Genomic DNA, 17,544 nt, shown 5'->3' with positions numbered 1-17,544 from the left:
AGCAAGTATACCTGACAACCCGGCTCCCCCTCCCAGAGCTGCTACAGACAGACCGCGGGCCGCGGTGAGCCCGTGGCGAGTCGACGGCCGCGGCGGGCAGCGCAGGAGCCACCTCCCACGCCGGAACTGTCCCTCGCAGCAGGGAGCGTGCGTAGGGAAAGGGGGAACGGAGAGGAGAAGAAAGAGGGAGAGGGGGAGCGAAGAGCAGAAGAAAGAGGGAAAGGGGGAGCGGAGAGCAGAAGAAAGAGGGAGGGGGAGCGGAGAGGAGGAGAAAGAGGAGGGATTGGCCGAGAGGGGGAAAGGAAGGAGGGGGAAAGGAGGGAGAGCGGAGAGGGAGACGGAGCCCGGGAGTTGGGCCCGGCCCAGGCCCGGGCCCAATTGAGCCGGGCCGGCCTGACGCCCAGCCCTAATCTTACAAACAACAACGCAAGACCCTATCCACCATGACGGCGGGTTATACCTCAGCTAGAAATAGTAGCAGTTCTCAGCTTTTGAAACTTGTATAACATCTTAAACTAATTAAAGATTTGAAAATCTACACGAGTTAAACCCATCCAAAACATTCCAATTCTTCCAGACCGATAAAAATATGCTCAGGAACACTAGTGAAGATGCGTCATAAGTGTTTTGTTCGAATTAGATCGGCCGGAACGAAAGTGATTTCCTTTGTTTAGCCACATGATTGACAGCTACTGACTCATAATTTACATTTTTCTGGGAGGAAGCATTAGAAAAAAATAATGGTGCTTGTTCTCACCTCTACTAAAGTTTTCAATCGTGTGCCGTGATCTTCATTTTCTACGAAGATTGAGCAGATATTAACATGCATACGGCTGATAAAGGCCTACCAAGAATTTAGGAATATGAGAATTTTGGGATTTCTTTTGGCATTGTAGTTACAATAACGAATGTTTTAAAATGGCTTAATTAGTTTTGATCAGTAACGCACAGAGATCGTTCCGGAAGAAGAAATTATTGCTTCAATTAGTCGTAATAATAGCGATTCTATGGAAAATCTCATATACACAGTTTTTTTTCTCCGCAACCAACAAATCACGGTTAATCACCCTTTTCCTAAAGCTGCCACTGCATCTGGAAAAGGAATCTGCTGAGGAAATTCCAATTCTAAATAGGGACTAGTAAATATGTGGATACATACAGGTTCCCTCATAAGGAAGATTAGCATGGCAACCAGTTGACGACATGACAGTCATCATCGCAGACAGAGAATACGATCGTGTGGCTTAAGTTGCTATCGCCATGTCAACTGAAAGCCTTTGCTTTCAGCCGAATGATATATCATTACAGCCATCTGATTGTCCGTCCCAATCTCGAACAATTTGATAGTTTCGTTCTGCTCAGTTGTCTGCACCTGCGTAAACATGATGGACCTTGCCATATTTGCAGTTTCAATCTTGATCACTTATATAAGAAAAGGTAGTTTTATACACTATGGACAATTTCTCACTCGATAAACACATGCACCAGCCTGAATCTGCAGCTCACGAACCTGATTCTTTCCGTGGTAACCTCAGCTAGAAAGCATTAGAACACGATTAGCCTCACAAGGAAGAGCAAAAAAATTGACATCACAAGTACAAATTTGCAACTAACCACCTTTGAGTGTTTGGCCATTACACAACCAACACTCGTAGATCCCACAAGACATGAATTTTTCTGGTATAGACTTGGATCTGAAGCTGCGACAGAGACTGATCCATCAGCCAACGTTGAAACCTATCCCATCAAAAGATAAGGATTTTCAGAACAGCCTGTTGCAAGCATGCGATGGATCTTGTGCTAAGAATTGCAACTCAAGATCCACCCAGCATTGTTTATGTAAGCGTGTATCGCCTGCATTAGCCTGTAAGCATCATATCAAGCCGCAGGGAAAATGAGGCATACTAATATAGAATTTGCTTTCTTCCCTTTCCTTTTTTTTGGTATATCTATTTTTCAATAAGTTAATTTGTTATATTACTCTTTTTCTTTTGATAAAATAAAAACATGCCAATTCACCTAATTCAAGAAGGTAGACAGAAACCCTATTCTTCGCATCATTTATTCACTTCAGATATCAATGCTAACAGCATTTTGTCCAACTAATAACACAAGCCTTTGGTTATTGTCAAAATGACTCTAAATGGTGGGTCTCTAAAACGTTAAAACTGCAACTGCAGCTTCTTATCAAATGATCAACCAAACTGATAAACTACGCATCATGGTATGCCATCCAATTGTCCAAATTGAACAAAGATAATCTAAAATTTAAATGAATCATTTCAAGAAACATGGAAGAAAGTTTCGTAAACTAGGTCTACTCACAGGGTAGAAATTCAACGTTATCTCTTCAATCGCTGTATTGTGGTTACATATGTGTACTATTACTACTACGCACCTACAAGACCAAAAAAAGCCTGACCCTTGCATCACCAGGAACACAGTCCATTATCTAATGCTACCTAGGAAAGAGAACCAAACAACGTTTTTGATGCTTTTTGAAAACTAATCATTTTTTCTAGCTTCTCCACTTCCACACTCCCATGAAAACTAGCCCATTACCATGTTATTCTGCCTCTATCTTAATGTCTAGAAAGGAAGTGATGAACATGCAAGCAAACTAAAAGTTGGACAGCTAAAACTTACCTCAGCATCATGGATCCTGGCAGTGACACGGTTCTCGAGAAAAAGAATCTGCTTTGCACAAAAGATTGAGACTGCTGCTATAAGATGTTTGATCCAACAACAGCAATAAGAAACATTACCTTTTCCAGTAAATGGATATTTGATGTATCTGTTGCCATGACCTGCAACCCAAGGCAAGGGTTGGACATACTACAGTATGGGCAATAGACAGGTCGGAACACGCACCCATCTTCCTCAGACCAGATGTCCTCATTTGGATCATTTACTGTGGCTCTTTTGTGGCTAACTCGGCAATCAATAGAGTTAACGTCAGAAATAATAATTGGTACAAGCCCAGGGTCACTTCCAACAAGAGATTCTTCAGAATCTCCAGTAACCAATGCAGTTTTCATGAGACTCTTGAGACAATATTTTGAAGATGAAGAAAATGAGCAATTCACAAGAAAGTGCTCATCTGCTAGTCCAAGTGGATTGTCACAGACTGAGCAACATAGGCATGACATCATAGATCTAATGCAATCTTCACCTCTCTCTGAAAGTTCACCAAAATCACATGAAGCTGGTTGGGCAATCAAGCTTTCCATGTCTGGAACTTTTGGATGGCTCTCCCTGAAACTTTCACTCATAATACCTGAAGTGCCATCCTGATAAGCTAATCCAGTTCTCCATTTTGCTTGACTGGAGCTATGCATACTCATAGAATCAGTACATTCTACAGATTCATCTCCTATGGATCCAATGACATTCATTTGCATATACCTGTGCAACTGCAGACTAATTGGTTTTCTCATTTTCTGATGATAGGAATTCACACTATGACTCAAAGATGATTCAAATTCAGGGTTTGGAACGTCTTCAGCGCCTACCGTACTTTCTGGAGTAACAGTTGGAAGCAATGCATCTTTAGAAGAGACTCCTGATGGAGTGATGAAGCTGTATGAATGATGAGACAGATTATCAGGACTTTCACTAAGAGTTGGAGCTGTGGCAGGAAAATTATCATCTTGTTCCACCATGGCATGATAAACATGCTCCCCTTCTGTGTCACTAGAAAGTTTACTGTCAGAGCCAGTTGAATTTCCACTGTCCTCCACTGTCGACCTGCACAGATAATCTCTTATTGGTTTCAAGAACCAGATAAATGCATGATTAAGTATAGAAAAAGTACCTTGATGCTTTTCTTAATGAGGTACCCATAATTTCATCCCGTTTCTGTCTATCAATCGTTTTTGTTTTTACACGAGAAGAATCAACCAAAGGAGAATTGCGTTCTTCCTTTCTCGAAGGGCTATAAAACAGGTTGCTTCCTTTAATGGCAGCAGAGAGCTTTTTCAGTACGCAGTTTTCCAATGGCATTAGCTTATCACTAGAAGCAATTTGCTTTTCCTGTCCTTTGCAGATTTTCTTTACTTTCTGAGTTGTCTTTTTCTGTGACCCACTCCCTGAGTTGTTGGTCGTTTTCTCATGACCTTCATTAGCAAGTGAATCACCAATTGCAGCTGTTTTCATATTAACATATTTTTCATCTACCTTTTCCTGTTAATAACAGATGGGCAATCAATGGTCAAAGGAGACATGTTGAGAATTGTGAATTTGAAATCCGTAGGGATTAGGGCACCAAAAGCAGGGTGAGCATTATAAAATCAAGATAAGAAGGTGACCTTAGCTTTGGGATAGAACTTCTCTAGAGCGTCGATTGCCATGCTGAAATTGTCATATTCCTTAATTGACTTCCTAAGCCACTTCGACATGTTGGCCACATTCTTCTCCCCCCTAAACCGCTCATCTGAAAAGATATGCAAAGGAAACAATAAGTTGGATTATGGAGCATGAATTAAAATTTTATACATCGAATTATATTGATTTCATGAAAGCATCAGGTCACATTCAATCAAAATCAAGCAAAAGACATCTGGTAAATCAGTAAAAAATAATGCCATTCAGTTTACATTAGATTCGGATTCAAATGCAGAAAATAGAAAACTGTATCCAAAGTTTTACATGTAACTGGACTCACATATCCATAAGACCTGTATATTTATGCAATTGCTAATCAGATGTGAATTTTCTGGACTCAGATAACCATAAGAACTGTATATTTATGCAATTGTTAATCAGATGTAAATTTTCTTACTGAATCCAATTACTTGAAATTGGATTTGAATTGGATATTGGACTATACCAAATAATTAGCATCCCTAGAAGCATCACAATCACATTTCATCAAAATATAATCCCAGTTTAATGCAGTGAAGCAAGGTTAGAAAACCACCATTGTTAAAAAGGCATCAAGGAACTTAGCTTCAAATGTTTTTGTCTCAAAAGTTGTTGGACGTTGAAAGGAAAAGATAAATGGAAATAACTAAATCTGCTCACTCCTCTATTGTAGTATTTAACATTATGATTTGTCATTAGAGAAACAACAAGCAAGGACATTGAATTACCTAACAAAATTATAGCTCCATAGTCGTCCCTATGTCGTATGCATCGACCTGTGGAAGGAAGAGAAACATAAGGATTAAAGAACAAAATTTGAACTGCATTAATAAATTTTCTGAAAAGCATAAAAACCAACGAAAAGTTGTAGCAATCTGGGTGGTTGAGTAATAGATGTGAGCAATGCAGTGACCGATATTTCAGGTTGAATTTTTCTTGAAACAGGGATGATGTTATGAAGTACTTTTGAGGAACAACCAAATAGGTTCGAATTGTGGGATCTTCCGACAGTCCTGAGGTGGCATGTTGTCATCTCTATTTGTGTGAGTGGACCAATAGGGCTTCCTTTGCTGGACTATTTCTTTACTGACAAAATACACAGTACCATTATCACAGATTAATCCGAACCTTTGAAAAATTTCGGATCCATGAACATGAGCATAGAAGGTGCTTCTTTTTATGTAGTTTCCCCAGCATTTGTCTTGACGAAGAACCTCATTTTAGGTAGAAAAAGTTTATCCGACCCTCAAATCCAAAAAAGTAAAGAAAATGAATTTTCTCAGGTAAAAAATAAGTGAAGACAAGGAAAAGCACTCGTATATCTCATTGTTCTTGTCTAATTATAAAGGATAAGGACCGAAGGCAGAGAATTTAACAAAAACTACATTTTTGCTAAAAACTGAAGCATTAAAGGATAGAAATACATACCTGAAGCCTGATTCAGAGCTCGAAATGCTTGCTGGCAGTACCATTCGTTCCCACTAAGGAGCTTTTTAGAAGATCTATATTTGTCATTGTACCTCTTTTTCATAACCACTTTTATGTCATTCCTACATAGAATTGCATCTAGAAATGAATACAGTCTCGTAACAGCCAATATACCGCAAACAGTTAACAAGACTATGGAATAACTTACTTGTTAGGGAAAGGTATTCCAACAATAACCTAACTATGTTAAGGAACTAGCATAAGATTATCAATCAACCAATATAGTGTGCAAGTTTTTCCAGTATGTGTGCATGCTGAAAAGATTATCCGCTAATACCACATAATTTGGAAATAAAAGCAGTTCAAACTTCAAATTAGTTTGGCAGAGGGAAATAAAACACAACTTCAAATGAGCATTTGAAGGATACAACAACCCGAGCATTTTCATCAGAGAAGTCAATACCTTCAGAAACCTGCCAAAAAAAAAAGGTAATAAGAAATGGCTCTTTCACTTGAGCTTGCCTTAAAAGATATTTGCACACTAGATCTGCTTTAACTACAGAAAAACATTATAACTGTAGTTTTACGCAATTGATAAAAATTAAGGATGATAAAAATTAAGGATGAAGAGTACCGATGCTTGGACATAAAATGAAAGAAATAAGAAAAAGGTGCTCGGTTGTAGAAAAAACAAGTAAAATAGTATCAGATAGAAAATAATAAAAGAAACTACCACAGGTGATGACAATCTAATAAAAAGGTACCTTGCCTCGGCATACTGCTAGGAGGGCAGCTTCTCCTTTAGGATCATTTTGGAGAGAATCATCGTCAACCAAATGCTTGAAGTCTCGCTTATTCCGACCCTTCAATTTTACAGGCTTTCTCATTCCACGAATAGATCCATAATAGCCTCTCAGGACTGACTCAAAATCATCTGAACTCCCTCGTGGTTCTAGCACATAATGGAGGAATATAAATGGTTAACATCCTTGATTTTCTGATAGTACAAGGTATATGAAAAAAATGAAGTTTCCCAGCTTAGGACAGGTAAAATATTATACTGATGCCGTGTCAAGAAAGCAAAATTGTGGAAACAAAGATTTGAAACAAGTCATCTGAGAGACTGAGATACATAAGTGCAGGAATATTCAGCTACAACAAATAACCTAGCAGTGTAGGAAGGAACCTTAGTTGCCTAAAAATTGTCAGTCCATATTCATATTGCTAAAAGACATGCCTTCACTGAAATGTATAACCCCACCTTGCATACACTTATTGATTTTGTTTACATACAATACAGTAGGGAGGACTCCTGCTGCCATGGAAATCATGTCCACATTGATATTGCAAAAATAACATGCCTTATTCTGAAAGGTAAAGCACTCAAAAATCGTACCAACAAAAACAGGCTTCCTTTCACACAACCGAGACCATAGACCAGTCTGCTTCCAACGGCAACATAGCTTATCCATTAGTTTATAGCTAGGAAAAAACACCAATACACCACCAGGCACTACCTTGCATATCTCCTCCAAAGATGCACCGAGTGAATCCTTCAAGAACGAAAATATTGGTAACTGTAAGATGCAAGTTTTTAAAGATAGAAACAATCTTGCCTATTGTGGTCTTACTTGAAAAGCATAGTTATCAGCTGTCTTATAGCTTGCATTCAGACAAACATTATCAGGGCCATTGGAGACTACCGCCGCCCAGAGCTGCAAACCAAAGGATTCAACAGAAGAACTATTGCTAGTGACCCACAGTTATAAAAATCGTGATATATATATACATATATATGAAAAGAAAGTCTGCACCTGAGATTCCATATTTATCACATGTGGCGCTTCCATGCATATCTCAAATTGGACTCCAAGTTCAGAGGCAAACGAGCTCATGGGTGAAAGTGTTCTAAACCACCAAGGGTAAAATAATAATTAAAAAGAAAAGAGGTAATGACAACAAGGAAATCATATTATAAATGCATACGGACAACTGTTATAAAACATAAATTTAGCCCACTGTGAAAAGTACATTTGTAAACTAAGTGAACATGCATGTGATTGAAAAATATAACAAGAAAGTCCACTAAGATGTGTACCCAGAGGTAAGTATCACAGATAAGGATAGGTCTGCAAGCTCTCTAAAAACTACTGAAGGGTTCAAGCACCACAGGCTAAAACAATGTGTCCAACCACTTGCATTACTTCCTGCATTTGGCTACAAAGAGTCAATCATCCCCCACAAAATCATATGCAAAATGTTAGTACCATAAGAAGACAAAAATCCAAGGATAGAGCATATTGTTTTCCTTTAGCTTCAAAAGCAAAATCAGCAATTTTCAGGGTAACCTCCACATATTGAGGCAAACTTGAACTTGTTTATCTGTACTGAAAATCCACAAGTAGCTTGGATCTTGAAAAGCATAGAAATAAAACAGCAGGCAATCCCACTAACAAATGTCACAGATAGATTACTTTATGAAATTCAAAAGATTATTAATAACTGATTGCTTGATTATCTTTAGGATAAATACTGTAGGATAAATAGCTGGATCCATTTACCGCTCTCCCTTTTAATATATCTTTGCAAGGCTAGCTGATAATCAATTAGATGAATCCCACCACCGGCAAACAAATTGCTAAGTGCAGAAATCAATCCTGCATAATTTAGAAAAGAAAAATAGTCAATAGCATATGGGCACCGATGGCATGCAAACCAGAATAAATTACTTGCATACCATCCAAAGTTGCTACGGACATGCCACTCAGATGGACCCTATCTATCTCTGCATCTGAAGCAATTTTGATCGCCTAGTTCAACAAACTCAAATATGAGTGTGTGACAACATCTTATTTCTAAGAGGTTTCATAGACAAATTTTGAAATACTACCTTCATGGCACACTGTTGCAGGACAGGTAAGCACTGTTGAGAAATGCCAGCAGCTTCAAGTTCCTTTACAGCATTATCTCCAGTCCAACTGTAAAAGGAGTGAAGCAAACAACTTACTTCAAACAAAAAATACAGTGCTATCATGCTGCTTATAAGGTCACGAATTTTGGATGTGAACACCAGTGAAAATGTTTGTGAGCATCGTGGGTGTTGAACATGACAAAACTAACTGACAAACACATGACATCCCTAAATGCATGCTAAAAATTACGGTCACATGAATGCATTGAAAAGCACGGAAAACAAAATGTATAAGCACCCAGGATCAATAATCAAATTTTCTCTACCTTGACAATGCACATTACAAGTTTGAGCATGAGAGGCCAGAATTCTCCAACATGACCCAGGAGAGGAAGATTTGTCCGGCATCCAGCATGGGAGTTTTATGTCAGCTGGATATTACATATAAGTGTGTGTGTATACCATGTATATATGTTGTGTATGTGAAATATATTCATGATTATATACAGGTTTTCTAATTAAGATGATTTAAGTTGTTTGTGTATGCTAGTTTCAGGTAAATGCTCTAATAATGTCCTTGCATCATGATGAAATAAGTTCATGCATACCTTTCCGTTCACAACGACCAAGAGTTAATGGTGAATCAAAAAATGTATTCATGGAGAATTTTTTGATGTATTCATGGAGAATGTTTTGATGGTGTCAGTCATTTCTGTAGAGTTAATGGTGTACCTTTCATGTGTACCTTTCCGTTCACAATGACCAAGAGTTAATGGTGAATCAAAAAATAAGTTCATTGATCATTTCCCTAGAAAAGGTATAGAAGGACATATAGACCAAACATTATTACCAGGAAAAATGACGCTCAAATTCGAACTTCTCTAATTTATCTTTTCTTTGACCCATCCAAGTAGTGATTCCCTAGAAAATGCAGAATCAAAAATGTCAAGAAAATGACAATCTAAATAAAAAAAATGTAAGCTATAGTATAGCAAGTACCTGAATCATATCATGCAATGGTTGGTAAATGTTATTGTCAACAGAGCTCAATTGTGCCAGTTCAACTTGCAACTCTATACAGGCATACATACAAGCAGAACTAAAATCAGAATCAAATCAAGATGTCCATCCTCTTATATACTGAAATAAAGAGTAAGAATCACTTACTATCTAGAACATCTTCCTCAGCATCAAAACTACCTGCATCCCGTGCCATGTCTTCTATGTTACTGCAGAATAAAAATATTTACAACAAGTTTAGTTACAAGGCACATGTCTACTGCATCGTTCTGGCAGATGAATAACAATATAATGATAACAAGATAAGAGGGATCAGGGATGGCATTCAAATAAGGGCATGATAATTATAACCACATTCACAAATCTCATTTGCAGCACACATTTTCCATTCAATGTCTTAGGAGGTTCTTTTACCTTCAATCTTTTTGTGAAAGTTTAGAAGTTAGAAACTTAACTACAAAAATCATCGGCAAGTATCCAACAAATATTAGGAATAAGTTTCATCATTATCTAATATATGCTAAAAAAACGACAAAAGATGTTTATCTGAGGCCTTTATTCTTTTTATGAAATCTTCTGACTACAAAAATCATGAGTATGTATCCAAAAAATATTAGGAATAAAGTTTATCAGTAAGTGTCTAATATATGCTAAAAAAATAGCGACAGACGTTTATCTTAGCCCCATATCAGATCAATTTATTACTCAAAAAGCACTTCTAAAATGCTTTCTGTTGTCGGTGGCAAAGAAAAGCTGTATCAGTACCACTTGTTTAGGAACATCAAGATCCTTGCACTCTAAGTCACACGGACTCTTCTATTTTACTGCCACAGCCGAGCCAGTCAACGTGTGTCGGATGAGGTCAGCCACACCAGACTATATTCGTCCAATTCCGACGTGCACCTAACTCGCATCAACCTCGAGTCAGGTGCGGTCAACCCCAGTCCGATCTAAATGTGTCCCATTTTTTGGTTTTTTGTTTTAATTTGTTAAAACATAAACAAAAAGGGGGTTAGGGATTTGACTCTTTTCATTTGAAGCCCTTATGCCTGCTACCTTTGCCCGTGCCCTGCCGTGCAGTGTGCTCCTCCTTCCAGCGATCTTCACGTTTTTCTAGTGACCGGTGGGCAATCTTCACAAGCAGCAGCTGTCTTCAACCTTTTTCCTGCGACGAGAGGCATTGATTCAGCCACCATCCAATGACAAGGTCACAAGAGGCATTGCTGCACTGGAACTCCACCATCGCCATCTCCTACAGCGACGAGCTGCTGTGTCTCCACCCAAATCTGTCGGAAAACAAACAGATTGAAGCTGAAGACTCTGAACCCACCAATAACCCAACCACATGCCAGATTCCAGCATGACGAATCGTTCCATCTGTTCATTTTTTTGTTGCGCCTTGTGTGTTTGTCTTTGATTGCATCACTTTTAAGTCAATTTTACTGCTGTTTGATACTTTCATATCATGTCATCATGGTCTACAGCCTATATGCCTAAATAGTATACAGTTCTCAACTTCTCATGTTTTGTATTTCTGTAGTCCGTGGTATACACTGCTGAGTACTGGACTGCAATTGCTATAATTGCTGTATACATTTTAGCATTTTATTTTAGATGCTTGTTCAGTTGTTCTTGAATCTACTATAAAAGTTTCAAAGTTCAAGTAACAAATATATATAGTCAGCCGTGCATATATACTTTGCAACTGATATAGTGATATATTCTCATGTTATAAACTTATAATATATAATATAAGCTTTTTTATATATGCATTATGCAGCCGACCAGCTGTGGTTAGTGTTGTTCTTTTGAAGTTTTAATTTCAAATTTTCAATTTCTGCTTCTATGATTCTATCATTTTTTTATGTTTTATGTTAAGACTGTTAGTATGTCATATTACTAAATTACTATATGTAATATAATTATATATAATATATGTTGTTCTGATATTTTCCTATGCAATACAATTATGCAAGTGTGTTATATACATTAATAACTAAATTGTAATAATAATATATACATGCTTATGTTGTTATATATATGTAATAAATTAATAACAATAATAATAAAATACCATCGCCGCACCTAAACTTTTTGGGATGTGCCGCTCCGACACCCGCACCGGCGCACCTGCACCCCGCACTCATGTGACATAGCTTGCACTTGCTTAATTCCCAATACCTTTAAAAATTCTACAGAAATGACTGACACCATCAAAAAATTCTCCATGAATACATCATAAAAAATTTCTCACAGGAATACAAAGCAAGCGAGAATTTGAAATTTCATCATTGTATGATAAGAAATCACAATATACATACATACATACATATATATATATATATATATATATATATATATATATATATATATATATATAGATATATAGATATATAGATATGTGTGTGTGTGTGTGTGTGTGTGTAAGTCATGAAAATATCATGAACTTTTAAAATTTTCATAACATATTCAACCATGCTTATAACCACACAAAGTATTTCCTGTGACAAAAATGGGGATGATGACATAAATCATTGGTTCCAGACTTGTGCTTTTCTTAGGCCAACTTCAAAGAGGCTATCTATGTATTAAGCCATGATACTATACCACTCTGAGACTAAACATTCCTCCTGCTTCCCATAATTCATTTCAGGAAGCTCCGTGGTCAGTTAACATGGCAAGAACCACACTTAAGTTGTTCAAGCTTATTTTCTTTCTTCACATTCATAACTAAACTTGTAGGAATATGCTGAAACGGATCAGCATATAAATTATATAACTGTACTTTGTCCTCGAGATTTAATAGAATAGTAATGTCATATTGCCTATGGAGCCTCAAATCCTAATCAATTCTTCCAAGAATATACCTAGATACAATAAAGTCTACTTAGGTTAAGAACACACAAGAATAACTTAACATCAATTGGATCCAAAGAATCTGCTTGGTTTCTTAACTATATAATCTGACGAGATTAGTCAAATTTTCTCCTGTATCACTTCCCCTGCATATTTATTCATGGTAGAATAGGGGAAGCAACAGAAGCAGATGCACCTTTTTATAGCAGAGTCAACAACCAGAGAGTGATTAATAGAGGTACATAATGCATAATTTCTTATAAATAGAAATGGGAAAGAAGCACAATAAGGTAGCAAAGAACAGGATCAAGAAGGCTGCAGCAATTAAGGTAATATGCATAAACTCTCACTAAAACCCCAGAAATGCAGCCAAACATATAGCCAACTCCATGTACAACTGAATCTAGTTATGCAAAAAGCACTTCTGAGCGACAATGGATCATACTGTGCTTCATCAAAGATCACTATTGCTCCAGTAAGATCTACATCCATAGCTCTGCGGACAACAGGATCTAATACATAGCTATATGGGCAAAAGATTATGTGAGCATCTATAGCCATTAGCTGAGCTCCAAAGTATGGGCAACCTACAATAAGGAAGCCACTTTAGCTGTTAGCATTAGCTATGCACAGAAAACTTCATTTACAAAAAAAAGTACTAAAAAGTACATGACCTTGGATACCCCTTCCAACTTTAACTAGATCTTCAATATCATGAACCTCAAGTGAGCCACCTTTCCTAACAGAAGGATGGCTTTTAACTTTATGGGCATTTCTGCAGATGAAAATTTTGATTGTTAGGCTTGATCGAAAGCACCATTAACAACTGTCGCACATAAAGCAATAGAATTCCCATACTTAGATCCAACACATCCACGATCGGGGTCCTTGAGAAGCAATTTACTGACGATAAATCCAAAGCACTCAATCAGAAACCAAAGAAACAAAAACAAAACAAGCAGACATAAGCCGAGCTTTAGAAGTTTACCATTCTTCATCCACATTTTGTTTATTGCATACGCGGTCATTGATGCAGTAACGTTTCTTGGATGCCTGGAAAAATTGCGGGTACAATCTCATGCAAGCATTCATAAATAAAACAAGCACAAATAGATATAAGGAAAATGGAAAAGAACGTCCATGCATGAAAGTCTCAATATTTCTAAAAATGAAATGCCCGTCACTAAATCTAATATTGAGTGCTTTTTTGATATATCGCGGACGATTTCATGACAAATTGAAATAACCATTGGCAGTTGTCCTATTTATATGTTCTCGTTTTTTTGTCACAAACAGAGAGTTATCATCAAACAAAATACCAAAATGATCGGAGCATACAGTTAACAACTCAGCACCCAACCGAATAGAAGTATGCTCATACTCACTTCTAACTATATTGGGAAATTTACAACAGAAGTTTCACTTCAGCTGCTAAAGCAATTGCTACATAGAAGGAACTCACACTCACCAATATAGCCATCGGCACTCTATATGAAGTTTTACGATACTCGCGAATAACTTGACTTATCTGGGAATGTGTCCTCCTTCAAACATGTTAACAATAAATTAGTACATCAACACCATGTAAAGAGAGATTTATTCTTTGAAAACCCCAACAGGACCTACGAGGCATAGTAGATTGTGGGTACATATTTTTTACTAGCCCTTTTATTATCATCTGCAGTAGCAGAGAGGCTCGATCTCCCCATGACGTCATCCCCTGAATAGCATGAGATCGGGTCAGCAATGAAAATAAGAGTATTCCAATATTGAGAGTTCGTATGAAGAACCAACCATTAAATGGAAAGACACAAGCTCCGTTTTCTGGAAAAAAAAAAGGAAAATGATCCACAGAGACTGAGTTCATCTTGCAGGCCAGGAAATAAACGTCGACAAGCAGAAGATATTTTCGTAAGTTCAAATCCAAGATTATGGACTATTTGCCGCAAGGAACAAAGTGGAACTATGGTTCCAATCAATCAGCTCGGAAGTGGTTTAGGCTACCACCCACGTTCGAAAAGTCAACAAGGAAACAATATGGCTGAGAATGATAGCGTCAGCTAGGGTTCTTCTCCACAATCTTTGAATCATATAGAAGAAGTTCTGCTGATCGATGAATGATCGCAGCATATCTCTAGAGAACAATTTCTTGAAATATCAATCCGAAAGAAAAAAAATAACATATTTAATCGTTTGTTTCGCCAAAAAAAAAAAGGCAAAGCGAACACTTATTTCTTAATGTGCAAACGGCAAAATAACGTGAAACGTAATCCTAGTTCACCTGCAGAATCGGGTTCCCGGATGAATCCGCCGCCAGAGACCAACGGGTCCTCATGGCTCCTAGGAGCGGTGGAAGAGGGAAAATCAGCTACGACGGTGGAGAAGAGATCTGACGAGAGGGGGGAGGGGGGAGTTGGCGCTTGGGCCTGCGGTTGTAGTTGCGCTGCCAGGCGAGGACGGCGCAGAGCAGGGAGAGGGTCTTGCCGGTGCCGGTGGGCGATTCGAGGAGGGCATTGCAGTGGCCCTGCCGGCTCGCCCGCTCCAGTGTCGTGATGACCTGGCTCATGAACGCCAGCTGCGTCCCATATGGCTTGTAGGGGAACTCCACAGGCACCCCGGCGATCTTGTAGACGCCGCTCTTGGCCGTCGGCGGATCCATCGCCACACCCTAGATGAACACACACACACTCCTTCCCTTCTTTCCCCCTCTCTTGTCAGAAGAGCGGAGAGATGGCGGGAAACAGAACCGCGCCGGGTGGCGGAATGGAATGTTTAAAACAGGAAACTATCGTCTTGCAAGATATCGCGATAGTCATAGGCGATTTAAATTTGTCGTCGTTTGGAGGCTAGACGGCCTTGTGTTTGGGCGACCATTGGGTTTATAAAAAAATAAATATCGACGAAAGTATACTTTTATATACGTTTAAAAAGATTGGTTACTGAAACTTAATGGCCCTTTCGATGACACCTTCACATAAACTCTGTTTTGTGAAAAATATATTTCTAATGAAATTTTAAAAAATGGCATTGCGTTTGGGTGACGGGCTTTGTGAATAACTTTGAGAGAGAAGCCAGGTTATCACTCCCCCTTTGAAAATTAAACCAAGTTTTGACTTCATACTCCTTACAAATTGCTAGCTCCAAACCTCACAAGTACATATTCTTTAGTATAAATTGCTTATATATCTACTTCTTATTCACAAGTTGCTTATGAATTGCATGCTCAAATCTCACAAGTACCAGGCTTCTACTCTTTATACACGCCGACATACGCCAAGATCATGAAAGCTGGGTCAAAGTAGTAAAAATCTGTACCCTGCAGATCTTCCGAAGAAAGGGTTTATTGCACTTTGCTCGTTTTTAGAGGTGAACAAAAGCACCCGACAAGCGGCTAGAGATCACAAGTTCAAATCTCAAGGGCGCCTTTCATCAAACAGAAGGCTTACTGAGATTGCTGATCATAAAGCAAAAGCATTATTCCCATAGGAGAGTAGATACAATGTGCTCCATCTACACCATCACGCGCACACTCACACAGCTGACCTACAGAGTTGTGACTACAAACAAGACGGCAATCCGCCTTTCCTTACTACAGCGACTACATGGTTACCAGCACTGCTGCTACCACGACCAGTCCAGTGTCCACCACCATCGGTTCTTGGTGAGAGATGGGTTCCGAGGGGCCGGACATGCATGCAGCTTCCGATTCAACTAAGTGGTGCACTTCTCGCAGGTGCAGCCGGGTCCGCAGGTGCAGAAAGCGCGGCCGACACCGCCGGCTGAGGTGGTGAGGCACTCGCAGGGGGTGCAGCTGCAGTGGGCGCCGCACTTGCAGAACTTATGCGCTATCGTCGAGCCTCCGCCGGCGCCCGTCGCCGGCGCCGTCCCCGTAGTGGCGGCCCTGGTGGTAGTGCACCTGCAAGGGGGCTCGGACCAAATTAAAGTGAGCCGCAGAAATAGCGACAAACCAGGCCGGGCTCGACGGCCGTTGCCTGTTACTAGGCAGGGCCGGCATATATGTGACCCGTTTCATCGAATTCATTCATGAAATCGGAAACATGCCTGCAACTAATCGGAAACATACCTGCAACTAGCGCCCCCCGGGCAGGGGTAGGGGCACCCGCACGTCGCGTCGCATCGATCAGCCATCTCTTTCTTCCTCCTCTCGTGTGGGAAGAACGATACTGCCGCTTTATACGCGAAAATTTTCCTTCGTAGGCACCGCTTTTACCGTTAATTCGTATGCCGTCAAGGTGTTATCGCCTTGTTATCCCCACGTACATGTGACATTACTCGAAACTTTAGGGAGAGAAGTTTATTATCAGGCGTAAGTGATTTGTTTTGATTGATAGAGATTTGAGCTGAAAGAAGAAGAGCGCAAGCATGTGCTTCTTATAAGTACTGTTTCGTAATCGACATTTTGAACACTCGTTAAATTACGAAACGATGCAAAGATAATTTATAAAAAAAAAAACTTATATTAAAATTCTATGTACTATTATCCTTGCATTCAGTTTGTTCTGATTTTTGCTAAATAAAAAGGTAACGGTGAAAAGGAGGCTTTTTGTTTAATCATTATTAGCCGGAACAGCGCACCCAGCTGAAAGAAAACCAAGAGAACATATGACCACTTTTTTACAATTATTAACGGAATATAGGACTAAAGTGTAAGAAGCATAGGCGGTCGACGCGACGAAGCTCCACATCATGCGCGGCATGCGTCGATGAAGGCGGGCGCCGCTGTCCCACGTGTGTTAACACATGGGGAACAGCCATCGGCATCTCGAGCATACTCAGCTTTGAGGCCATTTTGGAGAATTTGGGAAAAACGTCTTTTTCTGTGTTAGAACAAATATTTTTTTCACGTTAAAGTTCCATGAAATAAATGAAAAGTATAGCAAAAATTTTAATATATATATATTTATACTCGAACGATTGAAAGAATGAATGGTTGTGAAAAAACAATG

At 39.0% G+C, this 17,544-nt stretch overlaps 1 protein-coding gene across 1 annotated transcript; it reads right to left on the bottom strand.

Annotated features, from left to right (window-relative positions):
- Positions 1 to 962: 962 nt before the first annotated feature.
- Positions 963 to 15,308, bottom strand: LOC116246748 (uncharacterized). Its single transcript, XM_031618607.2, has 28 exons — positions 14,953 to 15,308; positions 14,859 to 14,917; positions 14,204 to 14,297; positions 14,046 to 14,121; positions 13,566 to 13,630; positions 13,436 to 13,480; positions 13,252 to 13,352; positions 13,023 to 13,164; positions 9,869 to 9,930; positions 9,701 to 9,774; positions 9,552 to 9,622; positions 8,681 to 8,768; positions 8,528 to 8,600; positions 8,352 to 8,447; positions 7,889 to 7,997; positions 7,605 to 7,698; positions 7,422 to 7,505; positions 7,187 to 7,343; positions 6,555 to 6,742; positions 6,219 to 6,263; positions 5,999 to 6,027; positions 5,791 to 5,912; positions 5,091 to 5,138; positions 4,308 to 4,432; positions 3,815 to 4,182; positions 2,766 to 3,747; positions 2,647 to 2,694; positions 963 to 1,737 (listed from the first exon to the last, which is right to left on the bottom strand). The coding sequence occupies exons 1-28, from the start codon at positions 15,234 to 15,236 to the stop codon at positions 1,546 to 1,548; spliced, it is 3,921 nt and encodes a 1,306-aa protein (XP_031474467.1). The 5' UTR covers positions 15,237 to 15,308; the 3' UTR covers positions 963 to 1,545.
- Positions 15,309 to 17,544: the final 2,236 nt, after the last annotated feature.

Source organism: Nymphaea colorata, chromosome 2 (genome assembly GCF_008831285.2).
Source record: "Nymphaea colorata isolate Beijing-Zhang1983 chromosome 2, ASM883128v2, whole genome shotgun sequence".
In the NCBI taxonomy this organism is placed as follows: Eukaryota; Viridiplantae; Streptophyta; class Magnoliopsida; order Nymphaeales; family Nymphaeaceae; genus Nymphaea; species Nymphaea colorata.
This window is presented reverse-complemented; position numbering and strand designations above follow the sequence as displayed.